Consider the following 24384-nt stretch of genomic DNA (forward strand, 5'->3'; position numbering starts at 1 on the left):
CCTGGGGTCTAATTCGTTCACTTAGTCTCCAACAGCCCATTAGTGCATTACTTCATTTACCCGGTCACTCGCCCAGCGGGCCACCCACTGTCTCAGCCCTCATCCCAGTAGTTGGTGGTTTGGTCCTTCACTCACTCACTCATTCATTCATTCACTCATTTATTGACTTTACTCACTCACTCACTCATTCACTCACTCACTCCTTTCCTTCCTTATTCACTTATTCATTCTTTCATTTACTCATTCACTCACTCATTTCCTTCCTTCCTTCCTTCCTTCCTTCCTCCCTCCCTCCCTCCCTCCCTCCCTCCCTCCCTCCCTCCATCCCCACTGCTGTTCATGATCCTGGTGGATCTGCAGAGCAGGAAACTGCAGTCATCAGGATCTGCAGGAGCTGCCGAGGACAGGAAGCTAGCTGGGAATGTGGGGATGCGGGCCCCCTCCCCACTCCACAGTTGGGTGTTATACCCCCCGCCTAGTTCCCTGCCCCTGGCCCCATTGACACTGTAGCATTCTTGCCAGATCCAGACATTGGGGGACCAGGGCAGTGCTTGTGGCCCCTGCCCCCACCCCCACTGCCTCTCCAGGGTGCTCCTGGCTTCTGGGGCAAGGCAGGGAGGGGAGCAGAGGGCAGGAGAGAGTCTGGGCCTGCTTTGCTAGCTTGCGGGGAGTTTTCCCATGGCTGGTGTCTAGAAAAGAGTGCCGTTGCCACTTGGGGCCCGAGCACCGAGAAAACGGGAGAGGGCTGGTCACTGAAATCAGGTGACATCCAGATGGGCAGTTCTGATGTTTTTCCAGGTCGGCTGGCTTTTGTGGAAGCCGAGGGATATGGTGGAGACAGAACCCACCCACCTGACCTGATTTGATTTCCAAATCCCACCAGGGTAGGCATTTATATCCTCCCTTTAGAGGAAAAGCCTGGGCACGTGGAGCCAGTGACCTGCCCGGGCACAGGCTGGCCGGTGGCACTGCTGTGCTCTGAGCCCAGATCTGCCTGGTGCTAGAACCAGTTGTTCGTTTAAAGGCTGTGCTGGAGGGGTCTCTAATCGGGGGTGCCGCCCCCAACTCCCCACACTGCTTCTTGGCTGAAGAGCTTCCCTGATGGCCCCCAGAACCTCCTGGGGGCCACAGACTTCTTTGCCTTCCCTGGGGGCTGCCCCTGAAACAGACTGGCTGCCCGGCTTCACCCTCAGCCTGGAGGAGCCGTGTCGCAGGTCAGGGTCCCAGGACACAGACTCCGGGACAGAGGTCTGTGTATAGTGGGGTTTAGGGTGTGGTCTCAGCAGCAGCAGCTATGAGGGGGTGAGAGGAAAGGGACTGGACGGAGGGAGACTTGGAGCCTCGGCTGATCCCCCTGCGGGCCCTGGGGTTGCAATGGGCCCTCAGAGTTGTCTCGAGTTGAGGCAGAGAGGCATGGCCTCGTTGCCGGAAGCCACAGGGCCAGGCATGACCTTGGGAAAGGTTAATTCCTGGGGTCAGGTCTCACTGTGAACTGTCCGGAGATGCTTCAGGCAGCTCACCGGCAGGCAGGGCCCAGGGGCACGCTGCTGCACCTGCTCGTACCCAGCTGCTTTGTAGAGCGAGTTTACTTTGGCAGGAGGAGCTCTTCTAGGATTCTGGCTGCTTTCCTCCCGGGGAGCCTCACAGGGAAGGCTGGTGGGGTGAGCTGCAGCTCCTCGGGGGCTGCCGCCGAATCTAGTACTTGCCTCCTCCACTGCGCACTCGAGACTCCCCTCTGCTAGTCTAGGGGGCTCACCTGGCCAGGTGGCCCAGTCCCTCTGCCCTGAGGGGTCTGGGTTCCTGATCTCCAGGCCCTTTTCCACCCCCATTCTTATCCAGTTACCATCGAAAACGGGCAGGGGGAGAGCAGGAGCTGCCCCAGTGGGGCAGCTGGGAGCCAGATACATTCTCTGCGGGTAGTGTTGAAGCGTCCGTACACGCCCTTGGCGGTCAGGGTCAGTTCCCCGCCAGGGCGGCCACTCCTTTCCTGCCACTGCCCTGCCACGTGGCACCCAAGTGGACCAGGTGGCAGTCAGAGCTGACAGTTGAGTGACGTTCTTGCCGCGTCTCCTGGTGGCAGTGCCCCTCTCCCGGCAAGCACGACGTGTAGACCGCAGACCCTAGAGCCCCAGGGGCCGGAGACCCCAAATGCCCACTGGTCCCGGGGAACGATGGCGACAGTGACTTCCATTTTGTGCTTCCCAGAGTCCCGCGGTCTGCCCACTGGGGACCTGGGATGTTGCGTCACGGACGTCCCCCCTCCCCCGCCCCCGGCGCCTCGTCCTCACGTGGCGCTGCTCTCTCCAAGCTGCACCATGGCTCTACCTTGCATTGCTCTATCAGGCTGGCAGCTTCTGGGTGACGCAGCCTAGGGGGGGCCCGGTGGATCTCATGATCACGTGCCTGTCATGGTGCCTCCTTTGCTAGAAAGTGGGTCCCTTTGTCCAATGTAATGTCACCTGGTATCTTGTCTCGGCCGGTCAAAAGCTCTGTGAGCCCTTGGGTTTGGGGGCGAGGCCCTGTGGGCAGGGAAGGCAACCTCATCGTCAGAAAATCAATCACATCCCCTGCTAGGACAGAAGGGGTGTCCCGTAATGGACTCTGTCAAAGAGCCGATGGTCCCTCGAGGATGGTGCTGCGAGCTAGCCCGAGTGTCAGCGCTGGACGGCTGGGCTTCCAGTAGTGGGAGTAGCTAGAGCCTTGGTGGGTGAGCGCCCATGCCCTTAGGCCTATGCGTAGTTCCCATCCCTGCCACCGCGGCTACTCCTTTCATGCACCCATCCTGCCATCAGTGGGCAGACTGATGGCAGGGGCTGGCCTGGGTCAACCGGCACAGCCATTGTACCTATAGCTTGGTGGCTCCATGCCCCTCCCATGGGGGATGCTCCCCAGGGCACATTAACAAGTGACACAAGCCGCTCGCATCTTATGCCGCATGGATCCATCCGCAGGTATCTACTCCAGACCCCCTCATCCCCAGTCTCACAGCCCTTTTCCACCAGGACCCCGACCCACCACCCAAACCACGTGCCCTGCCCATGAGTCAGCACATGTTCTCACCTCGGGCTGCTCTGAATTTCCTACAAACTAGACGATCCCCCCACACGCACTGCGTAAAGCCTGTTGGGAAGATTGCCCTTCACTGCAGTTTTCCGAAGCTCCCCCCGAGTGGGGCTCTAGTGAAGCAGGTCCGTTTTCGGCTGATACCCCACACCGAGCTGACCCATCTCAGGCTCACATTTGGCCATTTTTCTCCTCCCTGACTTCATCCTAATCGTACGTCGCGCAGCCATCGCTGTGAGCCGAGAGATGCCCGGTGGGGGGGGGGGGGTCGGATGCTGAGGGTGTTGGTCACCTGCCGATCCGGGCTTCTGGCCCCCCTCTGCTCTGACTGTGCGTAATCCTGGAGGGGATGCTCCCCTCTTACTGTGGATACTACAGGGTCTCCCGGCCGAGTAACTTAGTGGAGTCGGCTCTGGCTGCATGGGTCCCTTGATGTCCCAGGGTTGCAGGGTTCCTTCTCTAGCAGGGCCTAGTGGTGCCTCAGAAGCTCTTCCCCGAACGATGTATACTTACTTGTTGTGGGCGGCATGGCCTTGCTCCAGAACGCTAGGGGACCACGTTGTCACTCTGCTCTCGAGGCTGGCTATAGTCCACCTGACGTCTTTGCCTAGACCTGAGAGCCTAGACCTGCCGCAGAGCCCCTTCTCCCCAGGACCCCCACCGATTGTTACGACACCAGTGTATGGATTGGACCCGCGTTCCCGGGTACGTAATACGCTACGTCCCCAATTCTTCTTCATAAGGGAGGAAATGAGATGCAATAATGCATCCTTTACTTTCAAGGAGATGTCCTGGCGTGGCCGAGACCACTGAGCCCTGGGGTGCTCGCTGGTGGGGGCAGGGCACTGAATCTTTATAGGGTGGAACGTCCACTCCTCTGGCATATATATGCTTTACCGAGGCCTCCCACACCACTTCCTGCTCAGCCGCTCTGGTAGACACGGTGTCGTCAGGGAAGACCACCCATGTGACGTTCTGTAGGATGGTCCAGACCCCCTTGTACTGTATGATGTCGGGGAGCAAGTGTGCTGAACACAGCCCTGGGGCAAAACTGCAAATGAGTACCGTTGTCCATCCCAGGTGAACGAAAACCGCTTCTCCCTGGTCGGGGTAGAAAGGAAGGTATTTGCCCCATGAGAAGCCACAAGTGATGAACTTGAGGTCACGTTAACCTGGAAAAACACCGTATCCGTCACAGGGCGGCAGCTGGGGCTCCTGCTCGGGAGGGTATGGAGGGGCTCCCCGTCAGCCCCCTGGATCTGTCTTGTTTTCATAGGGGCCAGACTGTTGAGTTAGGTGGGGGATACAGGGATCACCGCCTAGCACCTTCTGGTCACTGGGAGCGGCACTGATCTCTGTAATTTACCCAGGATGCAATACTGGTATTGATTTACTCTCTCGGATGGGTGGGGTCAGGCGCCGGGGTCACGGGCTTCCACTCAGCTCTCCCCACTACGGTAGCTCTTAGCCTACAGGCTGAAGGGCTGACTGCCAGCCATGCACTTGGGAACCGGGGATGCCTCGGATCCAGCGGACACACTGTGAGCCCGACCTGGGCCATAGTTGGGCCACTAGTCACCCACATGCTCTCACACTAACAGGGGGCAGCTATGATGCTTTGGGCCCCGATTAGCTGTGACAAGCTGGACCCTGGTTCCCAAGTGTCTACCCATTTCTCTAGCGAACAGTTAACCAAGTCAATGACTGTCAGCTCTTTGGAGAAGAACTGGGGAATCATTAACATATACACTTCTTCCCAGGGACCTGGCCGTTCCATCATTCAGTGGATTGTGGTCTGAATGCTGGCCCAGGAAGTCGGGTGGGGCTGTGAATTTTTCTGGGGCAAGCTGCCCTCCGCCCTCTGAATATCTACCCTTGGTTATCTTTTGATCTTACAGACCAAGAAACCGCTTTTCTGGACCCATTTATTTGTCCCCTGGGAGTCCTTTGCCCTATTAGCTGTGCGCAGAGGTCTCTGTGGGTCAGGCTTCCTGGCCACCATGGCAGCCTGCCTTGTTCCGATGATCGCGGGGAGTCTGGTTCTATGACAGCATGTCCTGCCCTCTGCCCTGGCCTGTGGACACTTAACGACGTCCTTCCAGGTGTCCCTCCAGGTGATGCCAGCGCCTCCTCACAGGCACATTTCCTTCCGTTCTGGTGAACAGAATGTCCTCCAGGTGCTCCTGCAGGAAACGGTGCCCTGGAAGGTTTTGCAGGCTTTCCTTACACTCCCGTCACCTGCCATGGCTTTACCCTTCGCTTAGTGTTGGCCTCCTTTCTCCAAGCTTCCAAGAACCACCCCGGTGACGTTAGCACTTTCTCCCAGAGCTACATCCGTGGGATTTCTGGCCCGTGGTGAGAATAAAATGCAGGTCGGGTTTTAGTCGGCTTTATTGCTTGTAGAGCACCCTCCGTGCACCCCTCCATGGCCGCCGCCTGGGGTGGACTGTTCCCTCGCCCCCTGCCTGGGTGCGCCCCCTGCTCGCCAGGCTTTGGGTGCGGGCTGCCCGCGGGGCGAGGTGCAGCCTGGATGGAGGCTCTGCTCTTTGGTCAAGGGCGAGTCCCTGGGAAGGACTCAGCTGTGGGCCACGGCAGGGACCCGCGTCGGGCAGCTCAGGCAACAGCGCACCTTTTCCCTAGGGGCTGGTGGAAGATGACCTCGGCAGCCGCCCCAACCTTGTGCGGAAGGGGTCGGTCCCACTTCTTCTCCTCCCCAGGTGTGGAACCAGAATGGCAAAAGCCCCTCCATCACCTTCGAGTACACGCTGTTGCAGCCGCCGCACGCCCACCGCCTCCGGCCCCTGTACTACAGCTTCTCCGAGCCAGCGTCCGAGAGTGCAGACAGCCAGGAGCTGGATGGGGCCGCACTGCTGGGCTTCCTGCGGCACAACGGCTCCTTCTACGGCCAGGCCTCCTCCGAGCGCCTGGGCCTGGAAAACCGGCTGTTTGGCCACCTGGGCCCGGGGATCGAGCTGGGTCTGAGCGAGGGCCAGGAGACCAACGAGGTGTGCGAGCAGGCCAGCGGCAGGGCCTGCGAGGGGCCTCCCAGAGGCAAGGGCTTCCGAGGTAACCAGGACCGACGGGATGGGGCGGGGGCTTCCTGGGGGAAGGGCCCTGGCCACGCAAGGGGTCTTCAGTCCCCTGCAGGCCACAGATGCTGCTGCCTGGGGCAGGCAGGCCCATTTCAAATAAGCTCACATTCTGAGGTTCGGAGCAGATGTGAGTTTTGGGGGGACCCTATTGAATCCACTGCAGAGATCAGCAGATGTCCCTGCAAGAGCTGGTCCAGGCCGGCCTGCTCGCACACCTCTACTTGGTGGTCTGCCTCCACTCCGTGGGCAGAATCCTGCCTCTGGGAGGCTCCTGGTTCGGGTCTTTGCTGCCAGCCACCCTGGTTCCCCCCCACCCCCTGCCCCCATGGGCAGTTCTCGCACCCACACAAGGGAGCACTTGAGAGTGAGACACCTGTCTCCCTCGTAGACGGCAATGCCACCGGGACGGCTCTCGCGGGGGACAAGGATGACCAAGAGATGGACGCACGTCTCACCTCTCAGCGGCTCCTCTCTGCTAATATCATCTCCGACCAGCTCCTGGGCGCAAGCTCCGACTCCAGGGAGCTCCCCTTCAATGAGACTGGCAACAGCATCTTCGTGCAGGGAGCGCCGAGGGGCTCTCCGGCAGAGAGCCTCTACGTGGACTATGAGGAGAACGAGGGAGCCGGTGCTTACCTGCTCAATGGGTCCTACCTGGAGCTGAGCAATGACAGAGTGACTAACACCTCCTCTGAGGCCCTGTTCCCAAACGCCAGTGCCAGCCTCCCCACCTTGGCGGGGAACCGGACTCACAAGGCCAGGTAGGAGCTGGGGCTGCTGGGCGGGCTTGGTGGGCGAGGGGACACATGGCAGAGAGCCACTCCTGCCCAGGCTCCCCCGCCCCCCGATCTGAGTAGGAGGTCAGAAGCCTGAGTTTTAACGAGTGCCGAGCGCCAGTATGGGTCTCCAACACTGGCTCGGGGGGAGGAGGAGGAGAACCGTTGAGTGGTCATCGTGGGCCAAGCTTGGGCTAAGCATCTATGTGTAGGGGAGACACCTGCCACAACACCCTTAGGGCAGTTACAGGGACTTAGAGGGGGTCACAGAGCCTGAAGGCCTGTGTTCTCAGTCTGGACAGTCGCTGCACACAGGGTCACTGGGCCAGAGCCCGGGAAGGGTCCAGCGGGGTCCTTGGCCAGGGCTCAGAGCCCGGAATCAGACATTGGGAATAAGGCCTTCTGCTTCAGGGGCTGGAGCCACCTCTAGGATGTGTCAAGTAAGGGTCTACCTGGGGCCAGGCCCCCAGAGCCAGGGACACACCTGGAGATGCCTAGTTACACCTGGGGACACCTTGTCAGCCACACCCGGAGATACCTGGACAGTCATGGCAGGCTCTGGGTCGGAGGCAGCGGGGAGCAGGGTGGCCCCAGGCCTGCCACCATCCCTGCCAGGAGACGATCCCTAGTGACAAGTCCCTTGAGCCGCTCATGACCACCATGCAGGGTCCCTGTGCCATTCCCCAGAAGCTCAGGGGGCAGCTCAGCCTTAATCCACCTCAAGCAGAGTGAGTCATGCTCGGCAGCCCCCGGTGGTGGGTGGGGACTGGAGGTGGGGAGGACTCAATGGTTTTGTCTTCTGAAGACCCACCCAAACCCCTTGACTTTAGACACCAAACATGAATGGACCCCTAACCAGGGCTGAGGCTGCAGAGGTGGGCATCCTTGGGACCCTGGGGGACTGGGTTTAATAGAATGTTTGGGCTTTACTCATAAGGTGACGTGGTTGGGGTGACACTCTCACCCTTGTGCCTGGGGACAAGAGCAGCAAAGCGGCCCCCCTCAGCCCACGAGGGTGCCTGTGTCTGCTCTTCGGCTCTTTTCTGAGCCCCCCCTCCCCACCAGTCACAGGGAACAGCTGGGGCACATCTGGGACACCTCTTACAGGCTCTGCGTGGAATTCTTCTTTGCAAATGTGGACAGAGTGAAGCTTCTGTGGCCGCCCTTCTTCCCACAGGGCCCACCGGGGCTGTCTGCTCACCTGCCTGGGGTCCCAAAAGCTTGCAGGGTATGGGGCCTGGGGGGCATGTGGGTCCCAGCGGCAGGGAGGGGTGGCAGGCTTTGTTTCCAGGCGCACATCCGAGTCTGAAAGCAGGGTTCACAGGCAAAGGGCCAGCGTTCACAGCGAACCAGCACTTGCTGGTGGGACCGAGCTGGTTCCCGAAGGCTCTGAGCCTGGTCTCCGCATCTTCAGCTGGCCTCTGGTCAGCTCCAGGCCTGCTCGGAAGATTGCAGTCTATCCCCAGTGGAAGCCCTGAATGAGGACTCAGGATATAGAAGCATCGGTAGCCCGAGGAACCTCCGGGGTGGGGCCAGGGCTCTTGCAGGTGCCCAAGAAGGTCGGTATCTGTCTCTGAACGGCTTTATTGGGGTGGCAGAGAGGTCCGGCTGCCTCGTGTGGCTTATGGCTTGGAGAAAGCTCAGGAAGGAGCATTGGGAGACCTGGGTCACCATCCCAACTTCCCGTGTGACTCAGACATGTCTCCCATCCACTCTGGGCTTCAGTTTTCACATCTCTGATGCGGGGCTAGGAGGATACCCCAGGGCCCTCCAGTTGGGCAGCCCAGGATTCCCAGGTCAGATCACGCACCCACGAGCTTTTGGTCCTTAAGCCACGTTGAAAGCATCTCTCCTGCCCCAAACCCAGACGACTCTTACCCATTCCTCAGCCCCGGGGGCGGGGGGGGGGGGGGCTCCTGGGCCACAGCAATCAATACAATTGATTGTCCTGGCCCCTGGGGGCAGGGAGATGGGGTGGCACCCCCAGCCAGCTGCCATCAAAGGATGCTGAGACCAAAGATGGTCTTTGGAGATAAAGGGCCCAGGGAGGCGGGGGGGGGGGGGGGGGGGGGGGGGGAACCACCAGGCCAAAATAGCCAGGCGGCGCACTGTCCAAACACAGGAAGTCGCGTCTGCTCCGAGAGAGGCCGAAATCAAAGGGGCAGTTCAGAAAGGAAAGGTTATTTTCATCTCTTCGGAGCCGCCTCAAACAATCAAGGGAGGGCCCACCCCCACCCCCACCCCCACCCCCCACCCCCACCCCCACCCCCGTCACTGGAAGCCGAGGCTGGGAACCAGCAGGAGGAGACACAGGCACTCGCTGTCTCTCTCTCTCTCTCCCTTGGGCCTGGAGGAGGGAAGAACAGCAAAGAGGCTTGCTGGTTCATTTGTAAACAAGAGACTGCCCCCCACCCGTTGTCTGAGCCTAGAGCCCCACCGAGTCTGGCTGAGAGGGGCATTCTCTTCCTTACAAAAGGAGGCAGGAGAGGCGTCGTGGCTCAGAGATCCTGTGGGTGTTTTTCTCCTGGGTGCTCGCTCCTTCCAAGAGTGGAAGCTGCCAAGCATTGCATTGTTGTGCAAATATGGGCCGGGTTAGTCCAGAGGGGCTCTGCGGGCCAACGTGGGCCGTGTAAGAGTGAGGTGTGGGCAGCCCCTCCAGAAATACCTTTTGTGCTTCAACCCCGAAGGGTTATTTTGAACCAGGCGCTCTCTCTGGAGTCAAGCATGAGTCATGCAGCCTGCTGGCTAAGGAGGGTGTAATTAGCGGAAGAAGGTGCTTCTTCCCCAGGGGTGGGGCAGTGGGGCATGGCTGGGATCTTTGCATCTCTTTTTGTTCTTGGGGAGAATTTAAAGCCATGGAAAGGAGGGTGGGGGACCCAATCAGCAAGATTCATGTTCTCCGAGTCAGGCCTTAGGTAGCAGGCTTCCGGGCCCTTCCTCCCCAGGAGGCCTTATATGGGGGAGCTGGGTGCTCTCTCCCAGGTTTCCATGGGCCCCTTGCTCTGAGATGACAAGGTCTTGGGTGGGTGGGGAGCCCCACTTAAACATTTCTTCTCACTCCTAACGAGGAGGGAGGGGGACTTTCCTCCCCCCCCCCGCCGCCCCCAGATCTATGAAAGGAAGGGCTGGCTCTTGGTTGTAAAGCTGCCAGGTAAGGGTCTCCATGGCTTTCGTGACCCTTAAACTGGCCACTGGCTCATGTTCTGCCCCCCCACTTTCTCATCCTCAGCCCCCCACCTCCCTCCCCCTCCCTTGGTTATGAGGCCACATCAGGGGACTCATTCCTTAAGGTCGTGGGTGGATTATTTCCTGGTTCTCAGAGCAAGATGCGCCTTCAGGGCCACGTTCCCACAAGAGTGGACCACGGTGCCGGTCCACGCGGGAAACCACAGAAGTGGAGCGAGTTCCCAGTTGAATCCAAACCAATGTCTCGATCACGGAATCAGCGGGCAAGCCCTTCAGAGTGAATGCCCTGGAACGTCCACTAAGCCCGACCACTGAGGTGGCAGAAGGTTCCCCAGGAAGGGACCCATGACTGTGCCCACGTGGAAACCTCGTCGAAGGGTGGCAGCTCCAGGCGGTCGTCAGCCAGCCCCTCGGGCGTGAAGGGAAGTGGCGTGGGGCACCGGGACAGTGTCCAGTGTGAGAGGGATGCCGAGGCCCAAATGACGTGCCCCGTCAGCCGGGCCATCACCCCACGTTCCCTCTGGGGGCCGCAGGGCCTTCAAGCTCTGGCGGCCACATCTCGGAGCAGAGGCTGGGGCTCTGGGAGGTGCTGCTGCCGCCGCCACTTCCCTCCTCCCCCACTGAGTCCAAACCCAGCCGCACGCTGGATACGGAGGCTGGGCCCCAGCACACCAACTAGTTCAAAGAAGCAAACAGTCCTAACAATAGCTGGCTTCAGCCGCCCGGGCTCTGGCCAAGAATCATAGCTGGTTGCTGGCGCAGACCCAGCTTGCTTTCCCGGGCACAACAGCCATTGCAGACCTGGGCAGACGCGTCTGGAGGGGACCGGCCGCTCCCCTGTCTGCAGCTGAGCTTTGCTGTTTTGATCCTTGGAGGCTGAATGGCTAGCGTCCCCATTCAAGCTGAGTCCCGGCCGAGGGAGGCAAAAGAGAATTCCGGCACATTCCCTGCATGGAAGGTGCCTTCCGAGGTCCCTTGGGGAGGTAGAGAAAAGGAATCCACTTGCCTGTGCTGGAAGGTGACAGTGGGAAGCCGGCGTGTGTTCAGGGAGCCGTGGTGATGCGGGTGAGCCCCGAACGCGCCCCCACCCCGGGGCGTGGGCAGCTGCAGGGCCGTGTGCTTGCACGGCCCCTGGGCTAGGACAGAGCAAGGCGAACGTCTGCTCCAACCTAAGGCGTGCGTCCCTGCGGTGCTCACTGCTGTCCTCGGTTCTAGACGGCAGGTGGGCTGACCCTGACAGTGCGGACTCTGCCCGGGGCCAGGGCAGGCACACTGTTCTTCGAGGGCACGGCCTCGGGGAGCGCTCATCCCCTTCTCTGCGTCTCCCTTTCAGGACCCGGCCCAAGACGCGCAAGCAAGGCGTGAGCCCCGCGGACATGTACCGATGGAAGCTCTCGTCGCACGAGCCCTGCAGCTCTACCTGCACCACAGGTACCGGTCGCCCGGTCGCCCGACGGGCAGCCCCCCCTCAGCCCGCCTGCACAGCGGGGTGGGAGCTGCAGGCCCGCCCGCTAGCTAGCAGCCCCACACCGCCACAGCGGGCTTGTCTGGTGATCTGATCGGGGCAGCGGCAGGAGGGGACAGGAGTTGTGTCCTCGTGCTCACAGCGTGTGGGACCAGTCAGGCCCGGCCTCCTGGGGGTCATGCGGGCTGCCCCAAACACTCCCTCATCTGATGTTCTTTGTATCCTATTTTGTTCGGGCAGATGTCCTTTTGGTTAAAAGTAAGACTGGTCAAGTGGTGAGGATTTTACTTTTGTTCGAAGCAACCTAGGAAGGGGAACTCGACCCACAAGGGAATGGGACAGATTCTAGGGCCTTGTCAGGGGAGCAGGTGGGAGGGGAACAGAGACCCCCCCCCTTGGCGGCCCCTAGACAGAGAGACACACACGGTTAGTTAGTAAGCGTTGAGCTGAGATTCAAACCTCTGTCTGTCCACACGGCTGGCCGCCATCACATTCAGATGCTGGCCGCAGCCACAGGGGACCTGGGTTCCATCTGCGGCCAGCTCTGCTTGCCTCCCCTGGGGGCTGCTGCAAACTCAGATGTCAAACCCAGGGCCAGCACCCGGGGGAGACATTGTTGGGGACACCCCGAGTGCCACCTCGCCCGTGCTTGGGACTTCATGTTTGGGTTTTGTCAACACTTGGGCTGCCGCTCAAAATGTGTGACGCCCCCAACCTGCCCCAGCACCCCCCAAATTGGCCCCTGCAGTCTCTGGCCTGTGAGGAGGATGAGGCAGGCCACTGATAGACCCCGGGCAGCTGGGGGTCTGGGATGGGTCACGCACGCCTCCTGCAGCCCCCGGTTGGCATAGGAGATCCCCGAGGGAGGAGCTGGGGAGGTGGCCCCGCAGGGCTCTGAACACACCGTAGGTCCTTATGTCCTGCTCGCACCGGAACTCACTCTCAGTTAGGGGGCTTGGGCCCCTCGTGCTATTGCAAGAGCCTCCTGGGCCGGGTGTGGGGCATGCCGTGTTTGCCCCCGGGTGTTGTGGGGGTGCGAGGCCAGCTTTGCAGGGTATGCAGTGAGCACGGGAACGGCACCGTCTGACTGACCGCACCATGTGCCCTCGGCAAGTTGCTGAGTCTCCCTGAGCCTCAATTTTCTACCTGTAAAATGGGACGCACGTCCCCGTCAGGGTGGTTGTGAGGATGGAAGCAAAGGGACAAGGAAGCTGTCATGGCCAAAGCTCAGCAAGCGGGCCCCGCCTCCGTGACAGCCGCCACCCGCCTATCGCCAGGCTGCTGGTCCTGGGAGTGAGCCGCGGGAGCCACCTCACAGGGCTCGTCCAAGGGGGCTGGGCACGTGGGGCAGGGGGTTTTGGGGGAGTCTGCTTTGCCAGAGGCTGTCTCGGCAGGGCACGGACTGGTTCAGACAGAGCCCCCCCCCCCCCCCCCCCCCCCCCCGGTCTCCCCAGGACGCTGCAAGTGCTGGAATTGTCCTGAAACCTTATGTCTGGGAGCAATTCCTTTCCCTCCCAGACGAAGTGTTGCCTGGGGGTGGGGGGGTGGGGTTGACAGCGCTTGGGATGGTGGTGAGGGGCCTGATGCCCAGCCCTGGGGGGAAGACAGTCCCCAGGGAGGACACAGAGCCTCTTCTCCTTGGCCACAGAGTGGCCAGGCAGGGAAATGGTCTGGCTTTGCCTCTTGTGGCCCGAGGGCATAGTGGGGTGAAAGAAGACAGGAAGCGAGAAAGACCGATTTAGGCTCTGCTATGGGAAGCGCTCTCCTTTAGCCAAGGCTGTCCAGGAGCGAAACGAGCGGGCCCGGTAGAGGGTGAGTTCCCCATCACCACGAAGGCACCCAGCTGGGCCCAAGTGCCACAGGGCAGCAATGGCGGGGTTGGGTTCCTGCTGAATGTCTCCCCTGCCACTATCGAATTCGAAGCTGGTGACTGTGGCCGACTACTCTCCAAATCCCATTTCATGGGGTGCCAAGGCCAGGCCGGGTGGCGGTGGGGTGAGTACAGGGTCATGGGCACCCAGCGGGGGCCCCTTGGCGCCTCCTGGGAGAGGGCTGGAGGTAGCGGGGCCGGCAGGCCCCAAGCCAGTGCAGCACACCCATCTGTGTTTCACGTGCTCGGGCTCCCTGCTCGCTTTTGCTTAAAGGGAAGGCCCCGTGCGTAAGGAGGTTCGAAAAGCGCTGTGTGCAAGACTGAGGTAATGAAGAAAATCGGTACCTCGACTCTCCCAGCATCTCGGGGAGGTCCCCAGTTGGGGATGACCAAGCTAAGGCCTTGAGAGTCAGAGAGTCTGAGAGTGTTCACGTGACCCCACCATGACGAGGGAGACACTGAGCCGGGTCTTGAACCCGTATCTTTTGCTCAAGACCTGCCGTGTTTCCACTCAATGGTGACGTCTGAATAGCTCATCAGGCACTTGGCGAGGGTCTGCAAGTCCCCAGCCCTGGACCTCCCTGGGCCCCAGAGCTGGTGTCTCTGAGGCCTGGAACATTCCAAGCAGACCTGGCCAAGGAGGCGGCCTTCCCCTCAGAGAGGGCGAACGACGACACAGCCTACTGCTGGCTCAGAGGGGCCGGCGATTGCAGCCTGGCTCGTCCTTTACGGGGAAAAAAAATCCCCATGTAGGCTGCTTCCCCGGCTGTTTCTTTCTATCCAGGGCTGGGTCTTGGAGAGGCAGAAGCTTTCAGACATGCGCCGCTGGGAAGGGAGGGCTGGGGCTCTCCATCAATGGGGAAATTGTTTCCTCCTGGGGGACTGGCAGCCCCACTGAGGAGGACTCTTATCTCCAACATTCAGGGAGTCTGGGTCATCTCTCTCTCTCTCTCTCTCTCTCTCACACACACACACATACACACCAGCAACAACAAACCCTAACCACACCTGGCCTTCACCGATGCTAAAAAATCTCCCTGAATCATCCTGCTTCCTTTGCAGGGACCCAATCACTGTTCGGTGAATTTGGCCCATGTGCCAACTTAGTGCCGAGTACAGGGGTGCAAGGGCAAGAAGACCCTTCTTCCAGAGGAGTAGAAGATGGGGGGTGGGTCAAAGAACGAACAGTATTGGGTGAGGGCTGGGCCTTTACACATCGTCCCCCTGATGGGATTTATGGAGTACCAGGGAGCCAAGGAAGGTAAACACATGCAGTAGTGATTAAGGAAAGTTCAAGAGAGTGGGATGAGGATTAAGGTGTGCCATAGGAGGGCAGGGAGAGTCTGAAGATCAAATATAACACCTGGGGGAGGGGAGCTGAAAAGGGCTGGGATGGTGAGAGTTTCCAAACATATCCATTCACCCACCAACCTATCCATCCTTCCATGTACTCACCAAACTGTCTATCCATCCATCCATATCTATCCACCCATCCACCCACAGCCTGTCCATCCATCCATCCATCCATCCATCCATCCATCCACCCATATCCATTCACCCATCTACCCACAACCTGTCCATCCATCTGTCCATCCATCCATCCATTTATCCATCCATTTATCCATTTACCCATATTCATTCATCCATCCACTCACAACCTGTCCATCCATCCATCCGTCCATCCATCCACCCACAAGCTGTCCATCCATCCATCCATCCATCCATCCATCCATCCATTTATCCATCTACCCATATCCATCCATCCACCCACAACTTGTCCATCCATCCATCCATCCATCCATCCATCCATCCATCCATCTATCCGCCTATCCATGTATCCATCTACCTACCCGCCCTCCCATTTACCCACCTACAGATGGGTAGTTGCTGAATGAATGAAAATTAGTGACACCTGCCTGTATTTGCCTCTGTACCCCTATAAGGGCCAATTTGACCCCAGAGTTTGTGACATACTAAGTGGATGCCCAGTCTGAGCTGGGTGGGGTAGGGGTGGCAGTGGGGGTGCAGAGAGTGGTCAGACCCTGAGACATGGGCAGGGAGAGAGTTCAAATCCACAAAGCTGTCCTCACTGGGCTCTGCCACTGTTCTGTAAGCTGGTTACTGTCATTATCCTCAATTTAAACCGGGAAGCTCTGAGAGGTCAGGTGACTTGTCTGTGGTCACATGGCCCATCTGCTGGTCTCCAAGGGATTTGTTTATGGCTCATGGGCCCTTCCCTTGTCCTGAACCAGGGGTCATGTCGACCTATGCTATGTGCGTCCGCTATGATGGCATCGAGGTGGATGACAGCTACTGTGACGCCCTGACCCGTCCTGAGCCTGTCCAGGAGTTCTGCGCCGGGCGGGAGTGCCAGCCCAGGTACCTGCCACCCCGTGCCCTGGGCCGGGGTGTGGGGGCAGCTGGGTGTCTGCTTTGCCTCTGCCTCTGCCTAGAGGAGCAGCAGGACTTCGTCAGCATCCTGCTCCCGTGACGGGCTTTGTGGGCAGGGGCCTGCGGGGTAGGGGTACGAGCCTGGCCTTCCGGTCCTCCTGCCATGTATCACACTACCTCACACGTGGTCAGAGACTGAGCCCTAAGCGTGTCCTCTTCCCACTCACGACCCTGATGGGGTCCCCAGAGGAGCCCGAGGCTATGCACCTCTTTTCTTCTGGCTTGCTCCATCCGGGCCCTCTGCTCCCTGCATATTTGCTCCCTTCTGAGAAGCTGGTTATGGGACCCCGAGGGTCTGCCCTTCCCCCTTGGAGCCCCCATGGGGGTCAGCACAGGGCTCTGGGACACTGAAGCATGACCTTGAGAAAGAGAAGGAAGGAGGGCACTTTGGGAGGAAGGAACGACATGAGCAAGGGAGCAGGGCCAGGACATGGGTCCTGAAGTGGCTGGAAAACCAGGGGCTGTGTGGAGGTGAGAGCAGGTGGAGGCCACGTGGGTTCCTAGGCAGGCTGGCCAAGTGCATGCTCCGGGCACCAGCTCCGGGAACTGTGCCCCGCCCCCCAACCTGGGTGTCTCCCAGGGGGGCTCAGGGTCACGTGGGCAGCAGCCTCCACCCTGGCTGGCCTAGCGCAGTGTGATTTCGGACGCCGTCGGGGGGCTGCGTGGGGTCCCCGCTGCGGGAAGGAAGGTGGGGTGTCTGAAGGCCGGCCCCTCCCGAGGCAGGTGGGAGACCAGCAGCTGGAGCGAGTGCTCGCGCACGTGCGGCGAGGGCTACCAGTTCCGAATCGTGCGCTGCTGGAAGATGCTGTCCCCCGGCTTCGACAGCTCCGTGTACAGTGACCTGTGCGAGGCGGCCGAGGCCGTGCGGCCCGAGGAGCGCAAGACGTGCCGCAACCCGGCGTGCGGGCCCCAGTGGGAGATGTCCGAGTGGTCCGAGGTGAGCGTGCGCGCCGCCGAGCCCGCGTGCTCGGGGTCCACGCACATCGGGGCAGCCCTGACTCCGCCCTCACCCGCTTCCTCGCAGTGCACCGCCAAGTGTGGGGAGCGCAGCGTGGTGACCAGGGACATCCGCTGCTCGGAGGACGAGAAGCTGTGTGACCCCAACACCAGGCCCGTGGGGGAGAAGGACTGCACGGGCCCCCCCCTGCGACCGCCAGTGGACTGTCTCTGACTGGGGCCCGGTGAGGGCAGGGTCCGGAGCGGGGGGGGGGGGGCGGCTACTGCCTGTGCCCAGCGAGAGTGGGTCCCCGCTCTTCACCTTGGGGTGCCTCAGTCTCCCTGTTTGTCTCGAGTGAGGATGTGGGGTTAGAACCCCTAACCAGCCGTTCTCCTTGTTATTATGAGGAATCAAAGCCTTATCCGAAAGCACGATCCCTTTTCATGACCTCCCTGTCTGTGTGTCTGTGTGTCTGTCTCTGTGTCTCTCGTCTGTCACAGACACTCAGCTGCTCACCAGGGTCCCCTCTGGGTGCTGGGTACACGGATGACCTTTTTAGGTATTTTAGGTGTGCTTTTCTGTGTCTGTTTTTCACTGAGCATAGAATATTTCTGTAATTAGAACAGAAAATGTTATTTAAAAAGCGGTTGCCCTGGCAACCGCTCCCTCCCCCACGCTGCCTGGGGAGCTGGTCCTCTCTGGGAACGGCCGCGGGGGGGGGGGGGACGACATGGAGAGGGCCCTGCCTCTAACCCCAGCCTCCCCCCTGCAGTGCAGTGGAAGCTGCGGCCAGGGACGGATGATCCGGCACGTGTACTGTAAGACCAGCGATGGCCGGGTGGTGCCCGAGTCGCAGTGCCAGATGGAGACCAAGCCTCTGGCCATCCACCCCTGCGGGGACAAGAACTGCCCCGCCCACTGGCTGGCCCAGGACTGGGAGCGGGTGAGTGCCCCGAGCCAGCGGCGGGGCTGCCCTCTGCCTGGGAGAGCACGCAGCCGAGAGCCAAGTGGCCAGAGGGACAGACGGGTCACACGGGGAATTAATCGCACATTACGATGGCACAATTCACTACGAATTAATTTGAAATAGAAAAAAAAGCCCCAAAGGGGAGAGCACCCCTTAAGACTTGCCAAATCTAAGGAGGCAAATGCTCGGTGAGGTACGTGGAATGGGTTGTGGTTCCTTGGCCCCCCTCCCAGCCCCCGCTTTCTGGATTTGTGGGAAACCAGGGCAGGGGGCATGCAGGCTGTGCACCCATTTGTTCCCCGACCATCTCGTCTGCCCACCGACCGGCCAGTCTCTGATTTGCCCCTCAGGACAAGTCGTTCTCGCCAAGTCGCTGTGCGTGGACCACCGTTAGCCCAGTCCTCTTGGGACAAATCGTCATTAACCATTTTGTTTCAAAACAGATGGTTTTCTGCGAAATTGCTTTTGATCAAATGTGTCTGAGGCCAAATGGTTATTGACCAAAGAGTTCTCAGCCAATTTGCTGGGGATGCAAACGCATTCACCCGGTTGTTACTGACCAAGCCGTGTCACCGCAGTCCCGTGTGCTGTGTTCTGGTCCTCCTGGCCTCTGACCTCTGACCCGGCCCCATCTGTCCCCTGGCCTCAGTGTAACACCACCTGTGGCCGAGGTGTGAAGAAGAGGTTGGTCTTGTGCATGGAGCTGGCCAACGGGAAGCCACAGACCCGCAGCGGCCCCGAGTGCGGGCTGGCTAAGAAGCCCCCCGAGGAGAGCACCTGCTTCGAGAGACCTTGCTTCAAGTGGTACACCAGCCCGTGGTCTGAAGTGAGTGCCCAGCTGGCCCCTCTGCACCCTTGGGCCAGCCCTGAGTCCTGGTCCTGCCATGGTACCTCACCCCCCGTCCCAAGTGCCCCTCGCTCACCCCCTCCATGGTCTCCTAGATGTGTCCTTAGCAACAGTGCCCCTCCTGGGCCCCCAGGCCCTCTCCACCTAGTGATGCCATCCGCTTTCAAGAGGAGGCAGAAGGGGAGGCCCAGAGTGGTCTTTGAGCATCACCGAGAGTGGTGGGGGAGAGAACGGGAGCCCCGGGGCCGGGGCCGCTGTGGCCAGGCTGTGTGGTCTGGGGTCTCTAGAGCCTCTGGCTTCAGTGTCCTCATGGGCCAGCTCTGGACTCTACGGGGATGATGCAGGGGTGTCACACGGCACGGGGAGCCCTGGGCACTTGGCCGTGATGTTCTGCCGTGCGCCTCAGATGCCCATACCCAAGGCTTCCACGGTCTTGGGCGCTAGGACGGTGGAGGCCAAATCTCCAAACCTTAGAGCTCAAGGTGAAGATTTCTAGAGTCTATGAGACAGGGTGAGTCTGGGGGTCCCGTGATTGCTGCTCCTCCCGGAGGGCTAGGGGCCAGGACCTCTGCTCCCCTCCCCGCTCCGGCTCAGGGTTCTCAGTGGAAAGACGAGGTGATGCCAGTCGTGCCCTAGACGGGACCTCTGCTTCCTACAGCACGCGTGCTTGTTCAAGAGCCAGAACATGCGCATTTAGTCATTCTGTGTCGCCCACGAAAGGACCCACCTGGGAGAAGGAAAGGGGCTGAGGGTGGGGTGGAGGCTTCCAGAGGCGGCGTGGGCAGAGCCAAGGGCCTGAAGGGTGAACAGGCGTCCAGGGGCCTGGAGGGTCTATTGGCTGCGGAGAGTAGGGCGAGGCCTGTCAGGGGGCCAAGCGTCCCCCTGAGTGACAGTGCCTGGCTGGGAGGGGAGGGTGGGGAGGGCATCAGGTGCGGCTGAGAGGTTAGTGAAGTTTGCCTGGGGCTCCAGGCCTCCAGGAGCCAGTTTCGGAAGATGGGGGCAGCTGTGGGGGTAGGGCAGGTGCCAGTGCTATGCTGGGGGTTGGGTATCAAGCCCTAGAAGGGAGGAGAGCCACAAACAGGGAACAGACCCTGCCCGTCCCCCAAAATGACCTGAGAGCGCTGGGGGAGGGACCTCCCCATGTTGCCCTGTTGACGACGTGTGGGTGAGGGGTGACTGACACAGATAGACCACGGTGGGTGTGTGGACCTCTGGCATCTTGTCCCTGTGCCTGCCTCTACCTGGGACGCGGGCTCAGTAAGAGTTCACTCCTCCCAACTGTCCTCTCCACCACTCCCCAGGGGCGGGGGGTTCCCTCCGGGGCACAGCTCTGGGGGTATCCAGCCATGGTGGGCAATCCTGTGTGCTCAGTGCTGAGCTGGCCTCCTCTTGCCCCCAGCCTGGGCCAGCCCCCCACGCTGGGAGTGGGTGGGTGGTCCTTCCTACTGAGTCTTAATCAGTTGAATGGGAGGCTGGGTCCAGGGAGGCTGGGGCCTCCCACCCGTAGCCCCCTCAGGGAGTCGAGGGCTCAGGTCCCAGATGTGCGTGGGTGATGTGGGGTCACCCATATCGGGGGGAGCAAGAGGGAGCCACCGCCTGTAGGATCTTGGCAGGAGGATGACGGGGTAACTGGGGTCAGCAGATGTCCCTGGTGTTCTGGGTAGCTCAGCGGGGTTTTCCAAGGGGAACATCTGGACGGGGGAGCCTCCGGTGGGAGTGGCAACTTTGGAAGATGGGTTGAATTGGCCCATGACACACACAGTTTTTTAGTGGAGTGGGAAACCAGCGCTCTCCCTCGGCCATGGCCCCGTGTGTCCGGAGTGTTTTGTCTCATGAGCCCTGGGAAAGCGGAAACCAAAGGACCCACCCAGGGACAGTGGGAGAGGAGGGGTCCGCTGCTTCACTGCAAACAGTGAGGCTGAGCGGCCCTGGGTGGGGTGAGTGTCAGGCTTTGAGACTCAGCAGCCTGGGGGTAGGGGTGGGTTCCCTCTTTGGCCGGAAGCCCTGCCCTGCCGGGGGCGGGGGGTGGGCTTTGGTCACGCTGTCTCTCTCGTCAGTGCACCAAGACCTGTGGGGTGGGCGTGCGGATGCGAGACGTGAAATGCTACCAGGGGACGGACATCGTCCGGGGCTGCGACCCGCTGGTGAAGCCCGTCGGCAGGCAGGCCTGTGACCTGCAGGCCTGCCCCACAGAGCCCCCAGGTGAGAAGGGGAGGCCTACAAAGGCCGGCAGAGCCAGGGCCTGAGGCATGAGCAGGTGTCAGCCAAGGGGCCAGGAGGATCTGGTAGCTGTGGACCCCAAGTCCTGTGGGGGGCGAAGACTCCACACCCCTGAGAATGGCTGAGTTTGACTGGAGGTGAGGGTGGGCAGGGCGGCCAGTGAGACCCAACTGGGGCTCAAGGTCCCCAGGAGCCATTGCAAGATGGGCATCTGGCTTCCGAAGATCGGGCCGACTCTGGGGGGACCAGCAATCCGGGGTAACTCAGCCTGCATGGGGCGCGCAGCTCAGGTGCCGGCCACGGGAGGCCGGGCGGCGAGGGCCGACGTCGGGCTCGCGTGCCTGGAGCAGGGCCAGGGTGCTAGGCTCTGAGGGGCACTGGGACAGGCGATGGGCTGCTTCACACCCGTCCAGTGGCGGGGACGCCTGTGCGCCTGGGGGCCTCCTGGGAAGTGAGGTCAAGGACCCCTCCCAACCTGGCTCTGGGCATCGCCCTTCCTGTGCACAGATCAAACCACCCGGGGCATATTGTGCCATCCTGGGGGGGGGCGGGGCAGAGGACTAGCACTCAAGGGCCCGAAGGGGGGTGGGAGGCCTGTTGCCCCTGCACCTAGAAATGGGCAGGGAGGGGCCACGTGGCCCACCGGTGCTCTGCTGCCTGGGACCACCCCCGACGGGACCAAGCTCGTGCAGTTGAGAGGAGGTAGTGGGGTGGGGGTGGGAGTCCTGGCCTGTTGAGTTTTCACCCGTCGTCGGCCGGCTCTGATGCCCTATCCACCCCCGCCTGCCCCGCCACCGTGTCCCCTCCCAGACGACAGCTGCCAGGACCAGCCAGGCACCAACTGTGGCCTGGCCATCAAGGTGAGCCTCTGCGGCCACTGGTACTACAGCAAGGCGTGCTGCCGCTCCTGCAGACCCCCTCGCTCCTAGGCCCTGCCGCCACCCCTCGGAGACGCGAGCACCTGCTCCGGGGCCCCCCGCAACTCCTGGGGCCCCTCCACGGACACCATGCCCGAGGGCGCCCAGCCTGTGAAGATGAGACCCTGAGCCTCTGCTCTCCCCCTGGGGAAGGAGAGCCCCCCGACAGAGTCGCCCCTGCCCGGGAAGGTGTTCTTCGAGCGACGAGGATGGCGTGTTTGTGGTTCCTGAGCCCCAGCACCCGGCCCGGCACCCGGCCCCAGCCCAGGGGCCTGGGAACGTCATCTGTCCCTCTGGGGCTGTGGGGCCGAGGAGGGCGGGGGCGGCCAGGAGAGCCAGGTGCCACCTCGGACCCGGGTCCTGTTTGGCGTGCTCCTTCCAGAGCAATTGTATCTTACAACCAGCGTCCACTTGCCTCGTTCCATGGCGCTCTCACGCGCGGAGGGACCCGCTGCACTTTACGCCCCGGGAGGAGGCCCTGTTCCTCACGGCACACTACCATACGGTCGTCAGCCAGTACTCCTGTCTGTTAATAAAGTGGTTGTGTTTACGGCGGCATCGTGGGCTCCCCGCGGCTCCGGCAGGAGGGGTGGGGTGGCGTCGGGCTCTGAGAGCCGTGCTGTCCAGCTCGCGAGTTCAGGAAGATTGGCTGAGGCCTCGGGCCGAGCTGCAGCCTCTCCCCGAGGAGGTGACAGTCGGGGACAAGCAGACACGGGTGGGGTGCCTGTGGGGGTGAGGGCAACAGGGGGCATTGGGACTCCCACATTGTACTCAGAACTGAGCCACTCTCACGCCTTCTGGCTGGTGTGGAAGCTGGGGAGGGGCTGGGGCGCTGGAGGAATTGCCTGCCCTGAACCTCGGGAGAAAAGCCCCACCTCGGGGTGTGTAGGGAAGGAGGAAATCGGGCAGGTGGGGCCGGTCCCACACTGGGCGCTCGGGAATGCCCTCCATCATTACCGTTTCTGGGCCTCGTAGAAGGGCTACGTAATCTGGACTTGGGGGTGCAGGGCCACAGGAGGGCTTCCTGGGGGAGGTGATATTTAGTCTGGTCCCCAGCAGGAGTCCCTCTCCTGGATGAAGGGGTGGGGAAGGGCGAGCAGAAGAGGAAGCAGTGAGCACAAAGCCTCCAGGGGAAGGGTCGGGCGATGTGGAAGATGCTGAAAGCTACTTGCTCTGGCTTCGGTGGAGGGAAGGAGGACTGGAAGTGAGACTGCCACAGGGCCCAGGAGGCCACAGGGATTGTCTCCTTTGGGGACAGGTGGCAGGAGGGCAGGTGGCTTCCCTGGGATGCTCGGCCAGCCACTCCCCAAACCGGGGCCAGAGCAGGGTCCACGCATGGTGTTCAGGACAGCCCTAGGGGGCTGCGAGGGGGACGGATGTTGAAGGTCACTGAGGTCGTGGGGTGGGCTTGCATGAGGTCCCCAGCTCCGTTCCAGGAGATGGGGGTCACCGCAATCCAGAGGTCTGGGTCTCCCTGATGCACCCTGCTGCTCAGCCCTGTTGTCGACCCCTCCTCTCCCTCCTCCCCCTCTGCTCGGCCTCCCTCCCCCATCCTGCTTTCCAACAACACTCACTGTGCACTTACTGTATGCCAGGCTCTGCATCACACGCTTCCTAAGAGCCCCGTGAAGGGGGCATTGCTATCACCCCACTGTGTTTATGCTAGCACAGGCCCAGAGACCCTCCACAGCTCGTCCCAGGTGACTCAGCCCGTCACCTCCATCCCGCTCTCCAGGAGCTCAGAGTCTAGGCCAGTGGCTCCCAGCCTTGGCAGACAGACACGACCACCCTGGGAAACACCCTGAGACGTGCCGTGCTGTGACGGACCCCCCGGACGGGAGAGGACAGGCAGACTCTGCCTGGCACGGGGCTGGACGTGGTCCCCGCCCAGACGGTGCCGGGGAGGGGTCTGGGCTGGCCTGGAATCCCAGGCTGACCGAAGGCAGCAGTGGCGGCGGTGGCGGCGTGGTGATGCTGGAGATGAGTTTTATTGGCGTTCGCTTTTCTCAGGGAGCACCAGCTCCCCGCAGGTCCCCTCAGTGCAGCTGCATGAGCTCACACGGAAGGGCGCTTATCTCATTTCAAGTGGATCTATGAATCTATACAGAGAATAGAGACCAGAGAAGGAAAGAGGAACCCGGCACAGAACCGCCACCTCCCGGGGCTCACCCCCCCACCCCAGCCCACCCCCCAAGCAAATGCACAAAACGAGCTCATGGGGTTCCACAAAGGAAGGGAGCTTGGGCTGCGGGGAAGGTTGGGGATGGATTCCATTAGCGTGTCCAAACTGAGGCAGAAGGAGAAAGGAAGAAGGAGAAATAATCCAGAACGCTAAAAATAGTCAAGTTTTCCCTAACTCTGCTCACACCCAGATGACTCCACTCCTCGGGGCTTTCGGCAAGAGGCGGGTACAGGCTGCCCGTGGCTCGGGGGTCCTTGAAGATCTGTTTGTCTTTTAGGAAGATGGCGTAGCTGAGCAGCTTGGTCTGCCTCCCTGGCAGACAGAGGCTCCCCTACCCTGGGGGCTCCACGATGGCACCCGAGAGGGCAGGGGGCTCTGGGGCCCTGCTGCAGAGGAGGAAATGCTGCCCCC

The 24384-nt window shown here is 61.1% G+C and overlaps 1 protein-coding gene across 1 annotated transcript in view; it reads left to right on the plus strand.

Moving 5' to 3' along the window:
* Window positions 1-22347, plus strand: part of ADAMTSL2 (ADAMTS like 2) — a 33196-nt gene extending 10849 nt beyond the window's left edge. The window contains 11 exon segments of the mRNA XM_026514289.4: window positions 5781-6129; window positions 6544-6916; window positions 11451-11548; window positions 15705-15831; window positions 16627-16840; window positions 16928-17041; window positions 17043-17084; window positions 17613-17783; window positions 18457-18633; window positions 20712-20856; window positions 21685-22347. Coding sequence (XP_026370074.2) covers window positions 5781-6129; window positions 6544-6916; window positions 11451-11548; window positions 15705-15831; window positions 16627-16840; window positions 16928-17041; window positions 17043-17084; window positions 17613-17783; window positions 18457-18633; window positions 20712-20856; window positions 21685-21803 — 1929 coding nt within the window. The 3' untranslated portion in view covers window positions 21804-22347.
* Window positions 22348-24384: the final 2037 nt, after the last annotated feature.

Source organism: Ursus arctos, unplaced genomic scaffold (genome assembly GCF_023065955.2).
Source record: "Ursus arctos isolate Adak ecotype North America unplaced genomic scaffold, UrsArc2.0 scaffold_18, whole genome shotgun sequence".
NCBI classification, from domain to species: Eukaryota; Metazoa; Chordata; class Mammalia; order Carnivora; family Ursidae; genus Ursus; species Ursus arctos.